A 17,870-nucleotide genomic window follows, 5' to 3' on the forward strand; every position below is an offset into this window, starting at 1 on the left:
AAATGTTTGTGGGAGTTATATCCTCTTATTAGATTGATCCCTTTTTCATTATAAAATATCTTTTTTTTGTCTTTTATTATAGCTTTTGTTTTAAACTCTACTCTGTCTATATAAATATTGCTACCTCAGGTTTTTTTTCTTTACTGTTTGCATGAAATATCTTTTTCCATCCCTTTACTTTCAGTCTGTGTGTATCTTTCAATCTGAAGCGGGTCTCTTATAGACAGCTTATACATGGGTCTTGTTTCTTTATCCACTCAGCTACCCTATGTCTTTTGATTAGAGCACTTAATCTATTTACATTTAAAGTGATTATTGATAGGTATGTAGTTATTGCCATTTTATTATTCATATTTATGGGTTTTTTTACCTCCTTTTTAAAGAAGTGCTTTTAACATTTCTTGTAATACTAGTTTGGTGTTGGTGAACTCCTTTAGCTTTTTCTTGTCTGGGAATAAACTAAAATTTAACTTGAGAATGACTATAACAATACTGTTCTGTAATAACCTTGTTTTGGTTTTCAGTAGGTCACATGTGATTGTCAATACATTCTGATCAACCTTATCTTTTCAAGGGTTCACTGCAGTCCATTGTATGAATGTGATTTAATTAACCAGTCCCATGTTAGGGGACTTTTTAGGCTGTTCCAAAGTTTTGGTTATCACAAAGAATGTTGGTAACTATTTTTGTCTATAAGTCTTTGGACACTTGCTTAATAATCTCTGAAAGATAAATTCTTGGATGTGGACTTGCCAGGTCAGAGAACAGATAACTTCTTCATTTCGATAAAATTTGACAAAATGCCATGCATAAATTTACCAATTTGCTTTGGTTTCAACAGTTTGATAGAATGTTCTTTCTCTCAAATTATCACTAACTCTGAACATTATCAATATTTGCTAATCTGTTGGTGAGAAGAATTTGTTATTTAATTTGCATTTGTTTACTCAATAGAGATTTGGGGTCTGCTGTCATATGCTTATTGGCCATATGTATTTTTTTGTGGGACATCAATAATTTCTGTTGAGATATTTTTCCTTTTCTTGTTGATTTATTAGAATTTTTTATAGATTAAAAATATTAGCACTTTGTCATTTTTGAAAGCAGAAAATATCAAATAGGTTAACTTACATAAACTCTATGACCCCCACCCAGCCCCCAGCCCCCAGCAAAACCCCACAAAACTTTTGGTTATTAATACTGTATTAGTTTTCTAGGGATGTTGTAACAAAGTATCACAAACCAGGTAGCCTAAAGCAAGGGAAATTTATTCTCTCACCATTCTGGAGGTTAGAAGTCTGAAATCAAGATGTTGGCAGGACTATGTTCCTTTGGAAGCTTTTAGGGGAGAGTCCTTCCTTTCCTGTTTTGGCTTCTGGTAGTCCCAGGTGTTCCTTGGCTTGTAAACACAGTATTGTGTCTCTGCCTCCATCACATGGCTTTCTCCCTCATCTTCTGTTAAGTATACCAGTCATACTGGATTAGGGCTCACCATCATGACTTCATCTTAATTTGATTACAAGTATACCACAGAGATATTGTGGGTTCATTTTCAGACCTCTGCTATAAAATGAGTATCTCAATAAAGTGGAGGGTATTATCTTCAATTTGTAAAAATGCAACCTCTTGAAGTGCAATAAAATGAGGTATGTCTGTATATCTGTAGAATCCATTTTCAAATAAGATTACATTCACAGATACCATGGGTTAGGAATTCAACGTATCTTTTGGGGGGACATAATTCAATACACAACACCTTCCATTATGAAATGTCTGCTATCACCAGCTAATTATACTCTCTCACGACTGGGACTGGGTCAGTCTTGTTCTATCTCCAGCATTTAGCCTAGTGCTTGGTAGATAGTGGGCTCTCAATAAAGATTTCTTACAAGAAAGAATTTGAGTTTTGTGTGTATCTGGACTTTGTTATTAAAAGATATATACGAGATAACACAAGATATCAGATTCTTTCTTTATTTAAATTTACATTTAACAATTTGTAATTGATATACAAATGCAAGTGGGAAATACAAATGCAAGAGGGAATGTCTCAGCTCTCTGAATGGGTGCTTTTAGTCAAGGTGTGTTCTTTAGATTCCTCAGCATCTACCCTGAAAATGATTCTGAGAATACACAGATATCCCCCTGAACTGGTACTAAAATTATTCATCAGAATTAATAGGTTGCATTAAATAGAAAACAAGAGAGCAGAACCTTTTAAAATCCAAACTTATTTTATTTTTTCTTCATATTGTAAAATATAATTGATAATTTATTTCATAATCATTGCAAATAGAACCTAGCTTACCAAATAAAGGCCAGAATTTTCTCCAGAAACTTCCTTAATTATTTTTTTTGGACTTATTTCAAAAAATAATCAATTTCCAATCACATAGGACTAACAGCCTCCAAATTATGCTGCATAATTCCTATATCTAATCTTTTTTTCCAAAAAGAAAAATTCCTCTCCTGTAAATGATGTATTTAATAACGTTAATTTTTAAAATTCAAGTGCCTTCTCTAAGACTTGATATATTTTTTCTCTAACAACTCCACTTTCCTTTACTTTCACCAAAGTATCACCAAAGCCAGTCAAATGCAGTCATATGGTACAAGGTTTAAAATATCTGCCTTGCTTCACTTTTACTGGCTATAGTTCCCATCCAAAAGCAATGGGCCACTACTTTAGGACCTATACACAGCCACAAAAATTAGGTAATTTGTAGCAACATTTTGATCTGGGTACTTTATCTGCACTGATACGGACATTGTCTAAATGTAAAACTGAGCACCAAAGCCATTATTCAGATACTTTCAGAGCTAGCTTCATGGGCTTGTGACCTGTGCAGTAACACATGCTCAGAAGGCCCTTGTGCTTGATTTAACATTCTCCTATTGCCATGTTGAATTTCTTAATAATTTTTGAATAATAGTCCTGGCATTTTCATTTTGTACTGGGCTCTGAAAATTATGTAGCTAGTTCTAGATACACATAAGAGCTGCTTTGAACTGAATCATCTGACTTGTGATCTCTGTTTCCATTTGGCATAGAAGACAGACTTGTGAGTAGTTTCTTAACATTGTCTCTCAATAGCGAGTGACTCTAGTTCTAGAACATTTTCAAAGATATAGAAGATGCGGGTCATGTTATTCTCTGGGAACAATGAAGGAAGGAAGCACACAAAGGTGATTTTTGTTTGTCTGCAAGTCTACAGAGTTAAAATTATAACTTCATTGGAATATAGATAAATCAAGCCCAACATGATATACATATATACATATGTATGTATATTACCAAATAAAGTAATATATGTATATAAATATACAAACATGTATATATGTGATATATACACACATATGTTAATCAGCATAATGAAAGAACTTACTCATTTGAAGGACAAATTTGTATGCATGCATAACAATAAACTAAATATAAATACATTCTTCTATAATTAATATAATTATTTTAGCAATTCAAATAAAAAGTGGAATCTATGCAAGGTTTGAGCTTGGCTAGTCTTTATACGAATAATGAAAACACCCTTTTCTGAATTGGAAAGCATCATTCCTTCTGCTGTTTTTCAAAAGAACAATAGGATATAGTTGGTCTAAAAATACCATAAAATGTCTATGTTCCATTACCACAGAAGAACAAACATTTCATTACAGAGCATGGTCCTCTTATAGGGGGATAGAATGTGAATTTAAAAGATGATTTGTCAAGGAAGAGGAGTTCTTTCTAGATACCTTATGAGCTGGGGGAAAGGCTTAGTGGGCAAGGAAACAGTGCTACCTCACACCCTTAAAGACCACGTAGGGCTTTTGATTCTGTATATCAGAATCATCCAGATTACTTAAAAAAAAACACTGATGTCTGAGCCTCATCCCAAACTAAGTTATAACCTGAAGTTGGTACTCAGGAAAGGTGTTTTTAAAAGTGTCCCTGGTGATTCTCATTTGCAGTCAGGGTTAAGAACCACTGGGCTTTTGCATACACACACAAAAAAAGGTTTAGGCTACATTAAAGTCAAACAGATATCTATTTAGACATTTAAAATTTAATATATATTTATATCTGATATACTTAAACATTGACACTGTGAACAGTGTTAATCCCATGTAAAGTATTAACTACAGGTAATTTGAAAAATTTTTTATAAATAATTTAACAATCTTTCATGAAGGTTAAACAATACTTCCAATAAATAGCAAAATAGTTAAGTGATGAAAATAAATTTAAAAAAATATGTTTCAATTATTCTTAGGAAATCTGAAGAATGTGTCAAAGTTTTAAAAGTCCTATAAACTGAAAGATGAGAAGGGCAAGTAGTGTTCTTCCTAACCTGGAGTACTTTTTAGATATCAAATATCTTCTTCCATGAAAACAGAAAGAAAACAATGCTCATACTAAAATTTAAAATTAACACATTTGGAAACAAATCCATAATTTCTGGAATGGCTCCTTTAATAATATACTTAAAACAAAAAAACAAAAAACAATAAATCTCCTCCTTTACAAACAAGTGCCTACAATTCTAGTAACCCTAAAGGGAAAACTCTTTTTCAATTAATTTTTGAATCTAGGGTAAAGGAGTTCTTAAAGATTTCACAACTCTGGATAAAGAGTTGTAGGAGGATGGCAACTGAGGAAGAAGGGAGGAAGAAGAAAAAAGAAGAGAGGAAAATATAAAGGCAAAAAAAAAAAAAAAAAAAAAGAGTCCCCTTTATTACCTTATTTCTGTGCCGAAGAAAGCTATAATAGTTGTATTTGACAATTCACTATGTGATCAGAGTGAAGATAAATGGTCTCATCTCTATTTTTTCTATTCTTAATCTTGGAACCAGACCAACAGAGAAGAGATAGGGTACAAAGATTCAGATTTTTCCATTTTGTGTCTCAGTTGTACACTGTAAAAGAACCTAATTGCAAAAGACACTGGAAAGACTAACTTTCTTTCCTTGCTTTCAGCACATCACTAACATCTGCAGACACCGAAGGGATGTTTGGAAATATCGTTTAAGGAATGAGACAAAGGTTACAATAATTACATCTTTTTTCTGTAAAGAGCTTGATGAACACAAGGATAACCAAAATTGAGAGTAAATCCAGATAAATATAGATGTCACCAATTATTTTAAAGAATTTCCAGAGGGACTCAATAAGATAGCCAAAATGTCAGGTACAATGAGAAAGTGATTTATCTGTATAAACTTAGAATATTTTCCAAAATCACTGAGACAAATGAAAAAAAAAAAAAACACCCTCAAATAGGCCCACAACTGAATTAATCAATCAGACATGCCGATATTTTTCTCTAGTAAAGAGTTCATCTAGGAAAAAGAACTATATTTCTGAAGTGCCAGGTTTTATAAGGTCCTATTACATTTGAAATGGAAAGTCAATGATTGACATGCTCATTTAAAGTTTTGGAACACTAACTAGTCTTTAATTCTAGCCTAAAGTATTAGGCTGAATGTTTCTCTCCTTGTTTGATGCCAAGGACAAGATGTAGGAACCAATTAAATTGCACAGTCCATCCCTTGTCTCTGCAAACTTCAATCTGATCAAGAAAATACTTTTTAGCATCGTCCTCGTTTTTCCCCACTGTTAGGGCATCCCTAATATATTCAATGTCTTCTTTGCTTGTTAACTGTGGCATTCCCGTCATCAGCATCATGGAGAACAGGATGATCAGTAGGTTTGTATGATGACGAAGGGCTAGATAAGCCTTAGCACAGATGTCCTGGATAAAGAGGAAAATGCTGTTACTATTACAGTAACTCAGAAGGCTGGAGATGACTGGGATGTATTGGAATTTACATGACATTAACTTTGTCTTTAAGAAGAAACCGTCACAAACAAAGTAGGTCCCCTGACTCAGATAAAAAGCTAGATGAGAACAGAAACTGTTTTTGTAATCTCTTAAGCACTTTAGTGTAGCTGTATATATCCAAGATGTGCTCAAGGAAAACTAATTGATACAGTTAAGTTTCGTCTTATTTCTTACTCTACCTTTTTACTTCAAGGAAATTGAGGGTAGAATTTTCTGTAGTCTCTGAAGAGGAATGAGTCTGTTTTTGAACACCATACTGGAATCAATAAACTTCATGTACTTATAAATATTTTTTTTCAAGAGCTAATAGAATCCAAAGAAATGATAGGAAAATGGTATTTGAGATTTAGTGTTCATCTTTATTTTACAATTTGTCCTATTCTAAGAAAACAGATGAATTAGCTTTTCATTGTCTAACTCTCAAAATTGTCAAATGAACTTTGGAATTTAAATCTAAATTCTGAATACTGAGTAAAAGAGAGGGCTTTAAAAAAATGCTATGGCTGGTACCTTCTCCAAATTGGAGCAGATGATACGGGTAGTTAAATCCACTTATTTAGCAACAGGCGTGCTTATGCCATTTAAGTTGTTCTAAAGCATAGAATAAGATGTAAGATTCCCAATTTTATACCATGAGAATAACCCGACCTTAATACCATAAGTTGGCAAAGATAGCATGACAAAGAACTCTGAGGTTAATAATTATGGATATAAATGTTTCAAAATAAAATACTGAGTAAAATGTTAAAATAGTAACACACCACAGCCAAATAGTATTTTTTCCAAAATTGCAAATTACTGTATTAAAATTCACTTTTGATTTTAATAAAAGTAACATATAACTTAATTTGTAACTAAAATGTAATGAAGTGAAGAATTATCTGAAATTACTAGTTACAATCATTCTGAAGGAGTACAAGAAAAAGAAATGAAGTATAAAGCCAGAAAAGCGAAGGTAAATTGTAGCATTTACAAATGACTTGTCTTCTTAGAACACTAAAGGGGAAAAAAATTAAAATACCATTGTAACTAGTTTTTATTAAACTAGCTTTTTGTAAAATTAATAAATAAGATGCTATAAATGGGAGCCACCAGTTAGAAAGTATAATGAAAAGACAGATGCTGTTAATAACGGTAACAAAAACACCATGATTTCTGGGATAAATACATACATAAAACATGAAGAACCTATACTTAAAAACTATAAAAATTTACTGTGGCACATAAAAGAAAACTTGAACATGTAGAGCCAATAGCAATGTTCCACAGTGATGACTGCTTATTATAATGATGTAAATTCCTCCCAGATTAATCTATAAATACAATAAACTTTCAATAAAAGTTCTCTTTGAACATTTAAACTCAGATATGGTTTTAATTTCATCTGGAATAATTAGGGCCTGAGAGAACATTTTGTAACAGTAACAAAAAACAGTGCTTGCTGTACCAGATATTTAAACATATTGTAAAAGTGTAATATTTTAAACTGTGTAGAACAGTACCTATTCTTTTCCAAAAAAAGATAATATATTTTATGGAGCAGAATGGAAAGTTCAGAGACATATCTAAGCACACATTAAATAAAAGATATAATAAAATGACTTTTCAAATTAGTGGGGAAAGATTTATTATTTGATAAATGAGGCTGGTACAACTGGCTCATCATTTGGGGAAAAAACAAGGTTTACCCCATGTGATATACCAGAATAAATTTTAGAAGAATTAAAGATTTAAATGTAAAAAAGGAAAACATTTAATCATGAAATGGGAAAAGACCTTATGAAGATGACTTCTAAAGTGGAATCCATGAGGAAAAAAAATGGAGATTATGGAAACCTCAAACTTTTGAGGAAAAAAACCCCATAAAAATATTAAAAGAGGCAAATGAAAAGATGAAACATATTTGCAACAACAGATCACTGCTTCATCCCAGCCCCCAAATAGTTCCTACAAATCAATAAGAAAGAGAAAAATAGTTGGCTAAAAATATAGGCTAAGGATATAAATGAGAATTCATACTATAAAAGATAAAAACAGATAAACATATGAAAACAAATGCAACCTTATAATAAAGAAAAAAATGTATCTTAAAATGAGAGGGAAACATTCATCTACCAAAAAAGGCTTTTTAGAAAAAGTTTTTAAAGATAATATTCAATATTCGCTTTTCATAGACTGATGGCAGATAGGAATAGGTATAATTTTACTAGCAAATAATTTGATAACTTGCATCAAAAGCTTTAAAATACTTATAAGTGTTATATAACTTAATTGTGGTGGTGGTTACATGACTGATGCATTTGTCAAAATTGAAAGACCTGTATACCTAAAAAGGCCCATTTCTGCTATATGTGAATAAACTTGACTTTAAAAATGTCTATATCCCTTTGCCCAGAAAAGCTAGAGTTTACCTTTAAAAACATTGGGTAATTTTACAGTGATTTATCTACAAAAATGCTAATTAGAACACTGTTTAAAATTGTGGAAACTTGAAAGCAATCTAAATATCCTACAACTGGGATTAATAAAAAGGATTTATAAAGGTACCTAAAGTTTCATGCTCTGTAACTACTAAAAATGATATTGTAGAAAAATATTTAGTAAGCATGTAAAGGTATTTGAGTTAAAAAGCAGGAATTGTTGCAGAAATGTTGCAAAAATCAGACTGGCAAGAAACCAAGCAGCACTCAGAGAATTGGAGAATTCAGGTTTTATATGCTGGTCATCCCAGAGGAGCTAATGCTCTGAAGATCTGGCCCCAAGCTCAGGGGCAACTTTGCTTTTATAGGGCTTAGGTGGCATGGGCCGATTGGTTAATTTGTCCTTAGAAGGTTACAAAGAGAGGGAGTTGCTATGGGTTACAGGCAGTTACGTTTGTTGTTTAGACAGAACAAGCAGAAGGGAGATAAGTTTCTAGTTAATCTTGAGGTCACCCTGTCCCACGGTCTATGAGACAAGCATATCTACAGAAGTAGAACAAAGAGCTGATTATAAGATTAGCCTTTTGAGTGAAAATTCCTCTTCAGTATGAAACAACACATAGTATAATTCCATTTTGGTAAGTGAACAAAACATATTTAGATAGAAAAAGAATATAAGTTTATAGGCAAAAATGTTAATAGTGATTTTTCTTTTTGCTTCTAGATTCTCTTCTGTGTCATTTGCATGTGGCAGAGTAACTACAATGATAATGATGGTCCTGCCTATGTCATTCTGTATGTCAAGGCTAGACTGTGTATGCATGGCCCAAGGACAAAGACCCATGGATTATTCTGGCATTTTAAAAGTGAGATTATATATATATATATATTGCCTGATATAGAAGATGGCACATAGCAAAGGTTTAATAAATGTAGTCCTCTTCCTTCTCTACCTGGAGGGTTGATCAACCCCATGGGAAACTCCATAGGAGACTCCACAGACCCAGAAGACTGTGTGAGCTGTTCCTGCTGCAGCCCAGACATCACTTGTCCCCTGGAAGTGGCCTCAGTGCATTAGTGCTCTTGCATTCTTAATGATTCCACTTATGTTCAGAAATAATTTCTTTTTTTCTCATTCATAGGACCCATCAAGGTCTCCCTTATTTCTTGCTAATTACACAGGCTAAGGGCAGACTTCAACCCAGGCAACAGTCTCATTAATTTTCCAACTTGCACAATTTTCACAAAGGCTTTAAAATTAGATTACATTCTAATTTTTAATTATGTTCTATCATTCTGTACACTGAGGCTCCAGGCAACTCCCCTACTTTCTGAGCCCACTGTGTAGTCTAACTCTTTAATAGAAAATTTTTGAGGAGGAAAATCAATTTGGAGCCAAGTTGTTATGACATAGGTTATCAGTAAGTATTTCTTAAGTGGCAACACAGTGATTCAGCCACCAATTACTGTAGTTCATAGAGAGACATTAAAGGAAAGGAACTGTCCTGTTTCTCTTGAAGATCATCTCACCTATATAAGGAATTTCTGCTGGATCGAATTTATTCGATTAGTTCTGATTTTCATATACAAGGTCACTTCTATGAGAAAGAAATTTCATCTCCAAATTTAATGGCATGCTCCATATTGGTCAGACACAATGTCTAAATTCTGACTGGCTATGCAGACTTAGAGACTTGGTGCAGATTTCATTATCTTTTGCTTACAGGTAGTATGGAGCAGTGGTTAAAAGCATAGAGTCACACTTCACTGCCTGGATTCAAAGCTTGGCTTTATTACTGAAAAACTATTTGTCATCTGAGAAGTTACTTAACTTCTCTGGACCTCAGTTTTCTCGGTTGCGGTGAGCTTTAAGTGCTATGTAAGTGTTTGCCTGTTATTATTAATAGCGTGAGAAGTTTCATTATTGAACACATGTTTCTCAACTTTGAGGTCACCCTCCCATTGAGGCCACCTGTCCAAAATGTCTCCTCTGACAGTAAAGACCTAAGTGGCAAGATGGGCTGGGGTGGGAGATAAGCCTCCCTCCAACCAGTGTCAAGGGGGAGGGTTGTCTTCACATTGGCCCACGGAGGCACATAGGTCGTTGGGAGTGCACAGCACGCTGGCTGCATCTACAGGTGGTTCTCTTTTTATGACGGGCACAGTGAGTACTTGGCTCCTCCCACTCAAGCCTCAGAGGTTTCCTTTCTGCCATTTATACTCAGCCATAGGATCTGTGATAGTAGCCTGAGTATGGTGCCTCAGCCCAGAGCCTGTGGTTTGAGGGACTGTGAGGATGTGGCTTGCAGGGCTCAGGGGAAAACACAGAACACAGATGTTACTGGCTGTAGCAACAGAATTTTCCCTTCTGACAGGGCTTCCCAACACTGACTTCAACATCCTCATTCTGTTCTTCTCAACTGCCCGTTGAAGGCTTTCTGTTACAGAGTAGAGAAGAAGGGGTAATGGAAGAATCTGACTTCAGGGGCTTGGTTTAATGTACTTGGTGTGAATGTGGGGAACATTGGTATTGTTAATATCATTAGCTAGAACACTATCTTTAGTAACTAATAAATAAATTGAGCCTCCCTAGTATATCTGCTCTTAATTTCATAGTTGATTCAAATGCCTTAATTATAGCATCTAATACCCAGGGAACCAATTGCTTTTACAAAGCTGCACTCCCATAATTCTTGAGAATGAGGGAATTCATTACCATTTCATGTTCAAAACATTGACTTTATTAACTAGCCCAATTTATCAGTTCACTAAAGTGAAAAGAAACTACCCTCTATGCACAATCTACTAATTTCTTAACCACCAATGAGCTGTGGCTGCTTTAGACTGTCCAAGGTTATGTAGAATAAATCTACTTTTTCTTCAAACTAAACTCCTGTATTCTCATCTAGAAACAAAGTAGAAGTGAAATATTACTGTATGTAATGCACAAAAATTAAGAAGTAATCTCAGGATCATAAAACAGAAATTCCCAGAAAAGAATCTAGAGCTGAGAAAAGACAGAGAAGAAAAACTCCCAAATTTTCATTAATGAAATGTTCTCACCCACTTTTCCTAAATAGTTGTGTTGCCTCTGTCTTAAAGAGGAAGGAGAGAATGGAGAAAAATAATATTTCAAAGATTGAAATATGTGTGTGTATTTATTTGTCTTCTAGACTTGTTCCAAAAAGAATTGAGGGTGGATTATTTGGATACATAAAAGTCAAAATAACATTAGTTAGAAGTGAGTAGAAAAAGGAAACAACCCGCTATAAGTTTGGGAAAGAGACTAATCCTATATATCAAAAAAACCCTATAAACTTGCAATAAGCACTCTTCAAATCTGTAGCCAAAAGGAAAATCGAATGCATTACTTCATCCAATGTTCAGAATATTAAAAAAAAAAAAAAAAAAAGCTATTCAGAAGAAACACAGCTTTTCTAGAGACCGAGGACTGATAGAAATTTTGCAAGAGTATCTTTATATGAGTACACTTTGTAACATGATGAATACCGTCCTTGACAATATTCTTATGGTAAACAAAACAATTCTCTAAAATAAACTAAACATTGAGAGAATGATGCCAGTTGGAAGGTTATTCTCAATAAATGTTTAAAAGTAACAGGGGCCTAATATCTTAGGCACTGAGTGACACTGCAGGCTAGTGGATTAACATATAAATCCAATCCAAGGCCATCTTTGAGTTCTATATCCTTATATTTTCCAGAGAAGTGATAAAATTTGGCAAGCTTATCCAAGTCCTAACAATTGTACAACCCTAGGCAAGTCTGAATCTGCGGAAGATGTCGCACTAACATATTTGAACTCTTATAAACAGCTGATGTTGACCCCTTCTCTGAGCACACCTTCCGGTGGGTAGCACAGACAGAGTGAAATGCTGAGTCTCAGTCCTGGAAGGAGATGGCTAAACTTGACTTCATTAGTGGGCCAGTATGTAAATCTTGAGAGCAATTTCTTTATCAACTCAGTATGTTATGGGCAATTTGACATAAATTCGCTATCTCCCTGTTGACCTGTAGTAGGCTGTTATAACAGGAATTCGTGATTAATTGATTGAGTTCCAAATGACTTCTTTGCTTTTTCTCTACCTGGCTAATCCAGCCTATGCTTCAAATTGAATCCACATTTTCTTTCTTGCCTCAAATTTCATGACACACTCCCATGTATATCTATGCTCCACCCATACCGACAACTCTACTTTTGTCCTTGAGTACTGGTACTAAATACTAATTTCATGCCCTTGCTCATGTTATTTTTCTGCCCGGATGTTCCTTCCCCTCTCTGCATCTGCCTGGCAAAATGAAATTGAACTTAGCCCTTAAGGACCTGAGCCTTGGATGGGGACAACACTGCTAGGAGTGGAAACCCAACAGGGCCTGATAAAACTGGCATCCTAGATTAAATTAACCTAGCATACACAATGAATGAGTCTCAGGCTTCTCTCCTATAAACGCTTCTTAAGAGTGACATCTAGGGGCAAATGCCTTTTCGGTATAGTCATCGAACTGCCTGTTTTGCATAGAGGTGCGTGTGAAGATACTCTTTGGCTCCCTTGACTTCTTCAGCCTTATCTGAAACAGACTTGCTTAGTGTCTACTCCGTGCAAAGTACATCTTCAAAATGCTTGTTTATATAAGGCCGAATTATTCATGCTTCTTGAAAACTATCCTATAGGTCTACATCATGTGTCCTATTCTCTTGGCATGAACTATTGCCCTGACTGGAAAAAAAATATGTAATGTGTATGCCAGTAAGAAAAGCTTCACAAAAGTGTGAATATGTACCATGTGACACATATTTATATTATTTAATAAAATATTAGATTTCATAATTAGCATTACTTCCTTTTCTGATGTACGTATATTTAACCTGCATCTTGAAGGCTTATTGACGTCCTTGTGATGGTATTTTGTCAATCTGTGCCTGAGTTACTACTTTATAAACTAATGGACTGCAATGTATTATGGGGAAGGAAGAAACCTAAGACATCTAGTCTCATCCACCTTGTATAGATGCAGGAATTGCCCCTCCACCATTCACTCCTTCACTTCACAATTACCTACAGAGTGCTTACTATGTCTCAGGCCCTATGTGAGGGATTCAGGTCAGATGTGGCCCCGTTGCAGAGTTTACCCTGGGAAGGGAGGGACAAACAGTAGACTAGTACAAGTGATAGCTGCTGTGAAGGCAACATGCGGGGGACTGTGGCAAAGAATAATGCAAGGGACTTAATTTAGAAGACTGTTCTGAGGAATGACATTTAAGCTGGGATCTAAAGGGTGGTGAATGGTGTTCCAGGGAGAAGACCTGAGTGGTGGAACAGCTGGAATGGGGGAAGTGGGAAGGAAGGCCACCGTCACCTGAGTGAGAGAACATAAGGGGCATGCCATGCGGTAAGGCTGGAGGAAGACAGGGCCTCCGTGGCACAGAGCCCTGTAGGGTAAGATTAGATATCTAGAGTTTATTCCAAGTGAGATGAGAAGCCACTGAACGTTTAAAGTAAGAGAGTAATATTGTATCTATTTCTTAAGTTTAGTTTTTAACCAAGTTCTGATTAATTTAGAACCTTTTAAAAGACCAAATACTTAATAGAATGAAAGAAAAACACTAGAATGTTGACAGTTATTTTTTGAAGGTAGGATAATGGTGCTTTTTTTTTTTTTTTAACCCTCCTGAGAGTTTAAACATTATTTTGGCTTTTTTATTTTTAAAGAAACATTTCATAATTTAAAAATTAGTAAAAAACTCACATTCTTATATAAAAAGAATGAGAAAACAAGTTTTATTCGCCAATGATATGAATGTATTTGTATGTAATACGTGTTCTATAACTATTCTGTGAAATTTAAAACAAAGTGGTTCTAAAATAAATTACCAGTGGGAAAAACATTGTTTTCATTTTGCGTCTCTTCAGTAAGGGGGAGATTTTCCTCAGGAAAATTTCTTTATCAAAATTATTGTCATCGAACTATCTGTTTAGTATCTCGCATGTAAATAAGGTGCCGCTCCAAAGGCCAACAGACATTCCTGGGTTCAAACAATAGGTCTTGGTTTTGTATCTTTTTGTCTGACTTTAGTTCATTCCTGAACTCTCCTCTATTCTAGAAATAATTTATAAATATGGTCCTAGGCTAAACTAGCTACCTTGGAAATAAGAGAGAGGTAAAACAAAGGAACACTTCCGTTCCCTGACTTCCATTCTCTGGCCACTTGCTAGGGATATTTTTTTTAAGTCTTTGTGGAGAAAGCTCACCTCATCCTTAACGAAAAGCAGGTCAATTTTTTTCCACTCTTTCTAACAGGTTATTCAAATGTGCTGCATGCATTAATTAACCATATCAGTTCAAAATTAGTGATGCAATGGAAATAAGAACACCTTTAATTCAAAATGTAAATATATACATTTCTCAGCTTACTTAAAAGTGGCAGCTTTCTTATATAAGATCCTGAGATGCTATTTAGAGAATTTAGAAATATGCTCCCTGAGCTTGAAGGACTTCATCTCAAAAAGGGAACATGAAATTAAGAAACAAAAAATTTTCTGAAAGGCTTAGTAGTATGTAAAAAAAAAAATTATTATGGGGTCTGAGTTAAACCATGAAAAAACTTGCTACTCATCTTTGTCAAACTGGAAACTTTAGAAATTCTACATATGTATAACTGTACACATATATGCATATGTGTTCGGTGTTTTTCTTGTTTTGAGCGAGGAGGGTGAAGACAAGTGCAGAGAGGAGGAGCAGACAAAGGAGCAGGCAGAGCTTGGACCCCCGCTTGCTCTTTAACCAGATCAATACCACTTTTTTGTGTTTTATACATTGCAGTTCTGCCTGAGATGTCATTTCAGAAAATGCTTCTCAACTTAAACGTTTTCAAAGTGTGAAGACCAGATGTGATGTATACAACAATGGAGAGTACCTTTCTTTGAGTGTCTGCTATGGTTGAAGCACTGGGCTAAGTATTCTATAGTTTTCATTTAAATAATCCCCCCCAAAACCACATGAGGTGGGTCTTAGTATTCCTACCTCAGATGAGGAAACCGAGGTTCTGAAAGGATTAATAATTTGTATCACATACACAGTTATTAAGTAGCAGGGCTAGGATTCAAACTCAAGTTTGCCTACTCCAAAGCCCATCGTTTGAACCACAATGCTATGCTGAATCTGTGTTTAAGGGTCAAAGTGCATATATTCACAGGCACTTAAATAGAATGCCAATACTCCAAAATGTAAATCTCTTTACATAGTGCCAATACTCCAAAATGTAAATCTCTTTACATAGATACAATAAAATTTATGAACATGTGTTTTTAGTGGTGTACACTGCCTAGATGTCACTTTAATGAGAGGTTTTAATGGCTTAAGAAATAAGTATTGGTCACAAAAGAGGGAGGAATGCTCCCAGACTGAGGGGATGGCTTGTGCAAAGTCTCGCTGCAAAGCTTTCTTGCTGTGAGTGGAAACTCCCTGGAAGAGAAGCAACCTCTCCTTGGCCTCCCCACACCCAAATCTTTTCATTAAAGAATATTTTGAAAATTGAAACAAAAACAAAGAAGACTAAAGAGAAAGTATCTTGGGATTTGGAGGCAACATGGGCACAATGAGGTTTATGAAAGGATAGTCATTCTGGGGAAAATCATTAGCAAAAAGGAAGAGAACATATACACAGAAACAAGGAAAGATAGTTAGTGATGTCAAATTCCTTGTGTCTGTCTGATTCTTTAAATGGCACTATTGCTGCTATGTTTATTCAAAGCTAGTCAGATAAATCCTATGTCCAGGAGAGGAGAATTGAGTGTCTTCTCCTTTTAAATGATAAAATTCTTCCAGGTGCTTGTGTTTCTCTTCTAGGAAGTTGTCAAAACATGTGATTTTTAACTTTAAAGAAAAACAGGACTGAAATGTGTCAAATTCCTAGAAATAGTCTGAAACCTAGTTGAATTTACACAGAAAAACACACACTAAAAATCCTAAGACTATCGGGCCACAGAAATCTCAGTTTCTCTGACAACACTCCTGAAACTATGGGAGGGTAAATCTTGTCATTACCAAAGCGAAAATCAGCCAGGAGAGCAAACAAGAAGAGACAGGTTTCAAAACAATACATTCTAGTTCTTGTTCCACTGAACTTCAGGCCTATGTCACCCTCCTAGGACATGGGGACTCAACATAGGACTTAAGAAGAGACTTGGGAATAAGACTTGTTCCTGAAATGACTGCAAATCAAATCATATTTAAGAAGCACTAACGGAGGGGCTGTTTAATGGGAACCCAAGGCAAATGGACATATAAAGTGATCACTCATTACTTCTACCAGTCTGTTTTGTATTAGTATGGCTATAAAATTGGTATATTACAGTAGTAATTATAACTTCTCTGAGTTACATTCATTTACGGTTATTAAATTTGCAAGTGTGAAAATTTTACCTCTTGGGTATTTGAAATATTTGATAGTCAAAAGAGGATGTAGACCAGGAAGGAATGAAAAAGAGGTAGAATGTGAATGGTCCCAGGAAGCTGGGCAGACCAATGTAGGAGCTTGTTCATGGATAAGCAGGACAAGCCAGAGCTCTTTGTAGAATCTGTACTCAAGCTGACAAGAGTTCAAATGAGAAAGGGGACTATTTTTATAAAAACGAGACAAGCACGCAGAGGTACAAAGAGAATTCCTCTGTTAGTAATTTGATAAATACATGCCTGTAGCAAAATTCAAGAGATGTTCACAATCATTTTAGTACTGAAAAATATATGTGTAATTTGGATCCTCTAGGCAATGTCTTGGATAGATAAATATTCAAAGACTAAATCGGCTTTCTGGGTGCTCTTTCTTAAAGCCTCCTTTCCATCACCAGTGTCATCCTGATGTTCTAGATGTGCCAGTATCACTGATTGAAGAATGTGTTTACTTGCTCTTTGGTTTTAGGTGGGAGGATTACTGAAAAGTGTCATTTTGCACTTGGGGAAGGAATAGAGGCAAGGGGGAGAAGATGAGGGTGATCATGCAAGAAGGGGGTGAGCAGACATGAGAAGAACCTCAAAGTGGAGTGAGAGAAGAGCTGTGAGCTGCAGGCACCATCTGGTTGGTGTTCACAGTAGGAGATCAAGAGAAAGGCCAATTACCTGAAATTTCTGGAAGTGTAGGCTTGACTTCTTTCCAGAAGTTCCCATCACAAACAGGAAGTCTGGGGTTAGCACAAATGGCACTCTCTCTTTATTAATGCCCAGGAAACTTTTGTAATTGCCAAGAATGTGCCCAAAGTCTATATGAAATAGATTTCCTTAAAAGAAGAAAATGTCTGACATTATTACACTGGCATAGGTGCTTGTCACAACACTGTTTATTTCTTGAAACATGTTTTAAGTTGCCTGAAAATGAGCTATCTTGGGTGAGAGAGCTATTTTTACATTGTTTTATCAGCTTGTGTTATTTTTTGTCTCAGCAGGTGTGTGTAGTAGTAGCCACAAAGTACTCTTTGAACTAAGTGTGTTTTTTTATATCCTTCCGGTGTTCTTTAAATGACAGCCAAATGCCATTAAAAAAATACTCGTCTCAGAATTATTCTTAGAAATATAAATCAAAACACTCTGGCTGCCCTTTG

At 35.2% G+C, this 17,870-nt stretch overlaps 1 protein-coding gene across 5 annotated transcripts in view; it reads right to left on the minus strand.

The window, feature by feature from the left end:
• Positions 1–1,946: 1,946 nt before the first annotated feature.
• Positions 1,947–17,870, minus strand: part of PIK3CG (phosphatidylinositol-4,5-bisphosphate 3-kinase catalytic subunit gamma) — a 31,628-nt gene continuing 15,704 nt past the window's right edge. For 2 of the 5 annotated variants that reach the window (XM_016145867.2, XM_016145866.2), the window contains exons 10-11: positions 17,392–17,549; positions 1,948–5,744 (exon numbers count right to left, since the gene is read on the minus strand). In XM_016145867.2, coding sequence (XP_016001353.2) covers positions 5,466–5,744; positions 17,392–17,549 — 437 coding nt within the window. In that variant the 3' untranslated portion in view covers positions 1,948–5,465. Of the gene's footprint in view, positions 5,745–17,391; positions 17,550–17,870 lie in introns of all 5 variants that reach the window. The other 3 variants (XM_016145865.2, XM_016145868.2, XM_016145869.2) reach the window with 3 other exon arrangements.

This window comes from Rousettus aegyptiacus, unplaced genomic scaffold (assembly GCF_014176215.1).
Source record: "Rousettus aegyptiacus isolate mRouAeg1 unplaced genomic scaffold, mRouAeg1.p scaffold_m13_p_13, whole genome shotgun sequence".
NCBI classification, from domain to species: domain Eukaryota; kingdom Metazoa; phylum Chordata; class Mammalia; order Chiroptera; family Pteropodidae; genus Rousettus; species Rousettus aegyptiacus.